The sequence below is a fragment of the Bison bison genome, unplaced genomic scaffold, assembly GCF_000754665.1.
Source record: "Bison bison bison isolate TAMUID 2011002044 unplaced genomic scaffold, Bison_UMD1.0 scf7180017864036, whole genome shotgun sequence".
In the NCBI taxonomy this organism is placed as follows: Eukaryota; Metazoa; Chordata; class Mammalia; order Artiodactyla; family Bovidae; genus Bison; species Bison bison.
The window spans coordinates 5,904,528-5,911,103 of NW_011494608.1; the positions used below are offsets into that span (position 1 = coordinate 5,904,528).

The window sequence follows — 6,576 nt, forward strand, 5'->3', positions numbered from 1 at the left end:
CCGCAGTGCGTTATCTCCACCTTTAGACCTGAGGACACAGAGCGGCTGGGCTTCAGCATCAAGACTCGGCCTGGCCTGTCACCACACCCCACTGACAGACCACTGGATTTCAGGGTACCATCACCCGCAGACCCACAGGGCCTGGGGCTGGGCTGTCTCACCCGCAGGGGTGCCCCCGGCCCAGGGGTGGCGAAGCCCGAGGACTGTGCTCAGAGACAGTGGACGACGTGGGCTCCGCTGAGAGCGTGGCGTCCGCGCCCATGGCCTTCTGTGCTTCCTGAGGGGCTATTTTTAGCAGAAAGCCCTGCTGCTGGCCTCTGTACACCCCCGGGAAGCACAGGTGCTGACGGCCAGGCTCCGGGGCGTTTCAGCAACCAGATGGCGGGCAGGAGGGCCCAGCCCGACCACGGTGCCCTGGACTGCACTTCCTTGAGTGGAGACCAAGCTTGATGCGTACAGACACCCCAACTAGAGAGGAGCCAACGTTCTGGAACGTCTGAGACGCTGGTTAAGTCGTGCTGCCGCCCTGGGCTGCTCCGCGCTCAGACATCACGGGCCACCCTGTCCCTGTGTTGACGAGTCTGACGCTGACTGACCCTGCCTCCAAGGAGAAATGTGGGCCCCCTTGGCCGTGTGCCCCTCGGGTCTAAGGCAGGCAGCTGCTTACCTTTGATTTCTTTGGTAAACTTGACCCTTTGGGAATCTGTCAGAGGTTTCTGTTGTTCTTCAATACTTTTAAAATCCAAGACTTCACAAACAAACTCAATGACTGGCTGTGCCTTATAGAACGCTGTTGCCGAGACTGTGGGCGGGAAGAGAAGAGCACAGACGTGACGGGGTCTGCCTGGTGCAGCCCCTTCCACAGCCGAGCCCCGGGCCAGGCAGGAGGGCACCTGGCCTCCGCAGCCCCTGACCATGGAGCGGACTCGGCACGGGGGTGTGGCAGTGGGGACTCGCGCTGGGGCACGGACTGCCACTGCCCACTCTAGCCAGGGCAGCGCTAGGGGCTGACAGAGGCTAAGGTCACCTCTGAGAGTAAAACTGGGCTTTACAGCCACAAGTCGTGGGTTTTCTGGCAGTTTCTGACCACCTCCTGGCCTCCATCTCGCTGAAGTTTATCCAACACAAGGGCAGCTGGGACCCCCCGCAGCACCGAGCCACTGTCTGGGGAAGGGACCCTGCAGAGGCTCTGACGGTCAAGCCTCAGCGCTGCTGCCCTTGCTCACGAGCAGGTGCATGCAGAACTGGCCCCAGGGGCCCTGCTCCTGAACCCCACCCTGGCACCGGGGCTCTGCTTACCATCGATATTCAGCATCATCTTCCAGAGAGAAGGCCGGACGGACTGATGGAAGCCAAACCACACCTCTCGGCCCCCGCCCAGTGGGTTGGAGCAGCCCTCAGATGCCGTGAAGAAGGAGCGGCCCACGGGGGTGTACCTGGAACAGGAGCCTCGTCTAGGGGGGCTGGCGGGCACACACCCTGAGGATGGCCAACATGTGGAGGACACGCGGGAGAACGTCCCCCTGAGAGCTGAGGGCACGTGGCCTGGTCCTGCCTCCCATTTCCCACAGGACCCTCCCACCTCGGCGCCTTGTCTGCAGCCAGCACATCACACCTTTCTTGGGCGGAGTGGGCTGGGGTGCTAGTGCAGGTGGCCACGGTCGGCCAGCTGGACAGGCCCTGCCCGGGCCTCAGGGCGTCTGGAGCTGAAGGCCAAGGACCTCTCGTAGACCAAGCCCCCGGGCCACGCCCGTTCCCTCAGCTCAGCTCTTCCACAGGGCGGAGAGGGAGACGCTGAACTCAGACCTCGCTTGGGGATGATGGGTCTACGTGTGGAAGGATCCACACCCCTCCCAGGGCCAGTTCCCGCCAGAGCTCAGAGCTAGAGGCCCCCACGCTCTCAGGGCAGCAGTCAGCAGCTGCGGTATGGCTGAGGGTCCCCAAGGGAAGACCCTGCTGCCTGTAGACGCAGCCACCACCCAGGACATGCAGCCCGCTCTCGACCTCCCCTCAGATGTGCTCATCCTGCCTCTTTCTCCATTTTTCCCAAAGACTTTCTTCCTGATGATAAAGGTAATGGTGATTAATTCAGAGGGATTCGGGGGGTGGGGAACAATCACAGCACTTCCTGCTGCTCACTTAAAAAATGGATTTGACACTTTGGCAACAACCCTTAGGTGTTGTTTTTGTTTTACTTTCACCTACCTACCTTCTCCCCCAGCAACAGTTCCGAGCAGTGACAGACTACATTTGGGGGTGGTGGGGACCCCTGCCCTGACGGACAGCCTGCTCTGTCTGCAGAACAGCAGGGCCCCCTGTGAAAACCCACCCGGCTCTTCAAGGCGCCTCCTCTTACACTCACATCTCAGAGTTCTGGTCAGGGTTGGGAAAGCGCAGTTTGGAGGTTCATTTCAGTTTCAAGTGTTCTTTCTTATACTTAATCATTCACACAGTTCCTGAGGTCCCACTGTGCGGGACGCATGTGGAAGGAAGAGGCAACCCCAGGAGAAGCCCAAGCTTCCGAACGGGCACCTGTGCAACTCGAGCCTCTGCGTGGTCAATTACGAGCCGTCCAAGTGTCCCAGCCCGTTCAAATGCCGTGATAAGTGGGGGAAAAACACCAGAGGACAGAGCCAAAGTGGGAAACCCCCAAGGCCCCCAAAGGCTCCCCCACGTGGCGCAGGCAAGCTGAGCACAGCGCTGGAACACGGGTGCACGGGCGACCAAGAGACGGGACCTAGCTCACGTGCCGGGTGGAGTGACCACGCGCCCGGAGTCAGGGAGGGTGTGTGCCTGTCTTGGGACACAGGAAGGGGGTGAGTGCAGCTCCTGGGGGTCCTGGGCAGCTCTTCTTTCCCCAGTGGGACTGTGTGTGCCCGACTGAGACTCCGCCAGTGCGTTTTCCTGACAGGCACTGCTGCTGCTCTCGTCCTATAAACCCGTGTGTGCCACCACCCTGACCCCCAGGCCCAGAGCATCCTGGGAGAGCAGATTCACGTTCTCAGGAAACGGAGGCATTGGAGGCAGACCCTCCTGCTCCTCCGGCCCCCACCCCACAGGCGGTCCTCACCTCATGGACGGCAGATGCCTCATGACCACGTCCAGGGCCTGGATCGTCTCGAAGGGGACGCTGGGCAGCCGCCCCGAAAGTGCATCGTGTAACGCCTGTAAGCTCACGCAGGACACCCACTTGATGGACACCTTGAAGATGCGGTCCTTCCCTTCTCCCGGCAGCGTGACCTCCAGCTCCACCTGGGAGGGGACCCGAGCACACGGCTACTCAAGCTTTCTTCTGAGGAAGCCAGAGTGGGGAGCTTCCACGGCCCTGAAAGGCGCCTCCCCGTGGCCAAGCCAGCAGAGCACAGTTTCCGTACAAGTTTCCCCGCTCAGCCCTGCTCAGCTCCTCCACAGGGCGGAGAGGGAGACCCTGAGCTCAGGCCTGGCTTGGGGGTGGTGGGTCTGCATGTGGAAGGCTCCGCACCCCTCCTGGGGCCAGCTGTCTTCCAGAGCCCCCGAGGTCAGCGAGACTCAGCCAGTCCTCCACCCAAGGGCACAGGGACGGGCGTGCCCCCCACCCGGAGGCCCCGACCTCCCAAGCCTGAGCAGAGACACAGTGGCGGCCGGAGCCAGGGGCCAGCACTGCTGGGGGCTGGGTGGCTTCCACAAGGAGGAAACCCCAGGACGGGGAAAGCGGGACGCAGGCACAAACAAGGCTGCTCTTGGGACGGAGGAAGGGGGTGTGGGCAGCTCTCTGGGGGTCCTGGGCAGTTATTCTTTCTCGGGTGGGACTAAGAAGACTGCAGAGGATCTGGGGTGGGGGGTTCCTGTTTCCTGGGTCTCTGAGTCCATAAGCTAGTTTTACAGTGAATAAGTCATGAGCATGAGCCTTCTCAGAACAGACTCGAGACAAAACAGAGCAAGACACTAACAATGATCGAGATGGATGGACGTTTCCAACCTTTCTGTCAGATTAGACTTGTCGCCAGTACGACGCGGGGAGACCACAGCCACTCAGTGGAGGATGTGGACAGCAGGGACATCATACCCCAGGCTCGGCCTCGGGCAAACAGGCCGCAACACTGCTGCAGGGCTGTCCGTGCCCACCCGTGCACAGAGGTGCCACGGGACCAGCATCACCAGGGCCAAGAAGGCAGAGAAAGCAGCTTCAACCACCACCACGAAAGGGCAGACGGGGGCCAGTGTCAAAGGCCCTGCCGATGGCTGGGGGGGCTCACTCTCACTCTCATGCCCCCGCCCCCAATGCCTGCACTACCCTCACTCACCCCCGCCCTCAGGGGGGGCTCACTCTCACTCTCATGCCCCCGCCCCCAACGCCTGCACTACCCCCCACTCACCCCCCGCCCTCAGGGAGCACTGCCTCTTACACTGCTATCCCTCTCAGACACCCCAGAGCAGCACCCAGACCATGTGGAGCCCTGCATGCCTAGGACGCATGCAGGCCCCAAATCAGACACGGCCCGGGCTCCATCCAAGGATCAGCAGAGCGTGAGAAAGGAGCCCGTTCTTCCCAGGGGATGGATTTCAAGCACCTAACACTCAACAGAAGCTGGCCACAGAGGGCAGTGACGGAAGATTCGTCTCAAGACAGAGGACATGTTAAGGGTGCACACATAGCCGGCAAAAGCCGTCAAGAGAGCACCAGCTTAACCGGAGTCGTCAGGACGGGGGCTGTGGGGGCAGCCGGGGAGGCGTGGGGGAGGCGTGAGTGCGGCCGCAGAGCGCAGCCAGGAGGCGGCAGGGACTCACACCCGCTCCCCTTACACACTGACTCCAGAGGGCACGTCACGCCCGCCGTGCTCGGGAACCGGTGCTAAATTAGATGCCTGTTAACGTCATTCTTCAGAAAAGCCTCCATAATCCCACCAAGTGGGGATTCGGTGGGGCGTTTCCCTTCAGGAAGAGGTCCTCCTGTTTTCAAGTAGTCCAGACCAGCCTCCTCTCGGTCCCCGGCAAAAAGGGAAAGGAAGAAGCTCCAGGCTCTGCGACATTCTCCGTCGGACACGCCTCAAGAGGCCGCCCTCTGCAGCCGGCTCCTCTGGGATATCGTCTCTAACGCAGGACAGCGGGCAGCCCCCGGCGTCACAGACGCCGTGCACACGAGGACGTCAGCGCACGAGGACGCCAGCACACAGGAGCCGTGACCAGGAAGACGTCCCCTGCCACCTTTTCACCATGGGCAGCGTCAGCAGAGGCATCACAGCAGGCCTGGAAAACGGGAGACGGCCCCGAGGGCCGACCTCTGCAGACAGACGCAAGTCACACGCTGGGTCCTTCCTGTCTGAGCATCACCGGGGTGACAGAGCAGAGTCCCGCCTGGAGCCGCTGTGTGGCTGGAGGGAGCAGCAGAGAGGGCCGGGAGCACTGCTCGCCACGGGCTCTGCTCACCCAGATGTCCACAGACCCGCAGGGAGGGCACCACGGGCAACAAGCGAACACGCTCCTGGCCGCAACTCACATCGCATCCCTGCTGACGACAAGCCAGGAGCAACACCTGCATGGCGAGCAGCCCAGACAGCTCCTCGGTCTCCTGCACGGAGAAGGGAAGGTGGACCTGGCATGCAGGGGCTTTCAGCCAGCACGGGGTTGGCATGGAGGAGGGAGGGCTGGCAAGAGAGATGAGGAGTGGAGGACAACAGCTGCCCGCCAGGGGTCCGGGACCCAGGCATGGTGTGGACACCCCAGGCAGCCGCACCCCAGGGGCAACTGGGGACATTAAAGGATTTCCTCTTACTACACAAGTGCCTGTGATGCAAAAAAAAGTAGTGTATGGAAAAAAAAGCACACATAAAAGGGAAAAAAAAAAAAAGACGACACTGCTTCAAGATGTGAACGTATGGGAATAGAAAAGGGCAGCATCTCACGTGAGCTCCCAAACGGAAGAAGAGATTAATTTCTGCACCTTGCAAATATGTGACAGACATTATAGGTGACTGGAAGGAGGGCTCTGGAATCTGGAGACTCCACCCAAACCAGACCCTGAGGCTGTGGTCAGGTTCTCTAAGCCCGCTTGAGGAAAGGATGAAGATGGGTGGGCTTCAAGCTAGGAGATACCAAGTGGCTCAATGGTGAAGAATCGGCCTACCAACACAGGAGACGCAGCTTCGATCCCTGGGTCAGGAAGACCCCCTGGAGGAGGAAATGGCAACCCACTCCAGTCTTCTCGCCTGGAGAATCCTATGGACAGAGGAGCCTGGCGGTACAGTCCATGGGGTCGCAAAGACTCGGACACGAGTGCACGCACATGCAAAGTGCCCACCAAAACCTGGTGAGATGCCCAAAGTGCTGCTGTGGGTACCGGACACCCCACACGAGCAGCGGTTAAGACGACAGAAGCAAACCCTCAGACCTGCAACAGTCACTGTTAGCAGCTGCTAAGTATGTGCTATGTCCCCAGCGCTGTAACTAAGTACTTTAAACCCTGACGCCCCTCCCTGCCCTGGGTGGGCATCACTCAGGAGAACTGCTTAAAGCTGAAGACACCGCAGATCCGGAACCAGAACCAGCACTTAACAGAGGCCCCAGGGCTATGGGGGAAACACGAAGAGCGGAGATGCC

At 60.7% G+C, this 6,576-nt stretch overlaps 1 protein-coding gene across 1 annotated transcript in view; it reads right to left on the minus strand.

Moving 5' to 3' along the window:
* AGO2 (argonaute RISC catalytic component 2) overlaps positions 1 to 6,576 on the minus strand; it is a 90,117-nt gene that overhangs the window by 32,997 nt on the left and 50,544 nt on the right. Inside the window, exons 4-7 of the mRNA XM_010834809.1 lie at positions 3,071 to 3,252; positions 1,300 to 1,436; positions 668 to 802; positions 3 to 28 (exon numbers count right to left, since the gene is read on the minus strand). Of these exons, the coding sequence (XP_010833111.1) occupies positions 3 to 28; positions 668 to 802; positions 1,300 to 1,436; positions 3,071 to 3,252 (480 nt within the window). The remainder of the gene's footprint in view (positions 1 to 2; positions 29 to 667; positions 803 to 1,299; positions 1,437 to 3,070; positions 3,253 to 6,576) is intronic.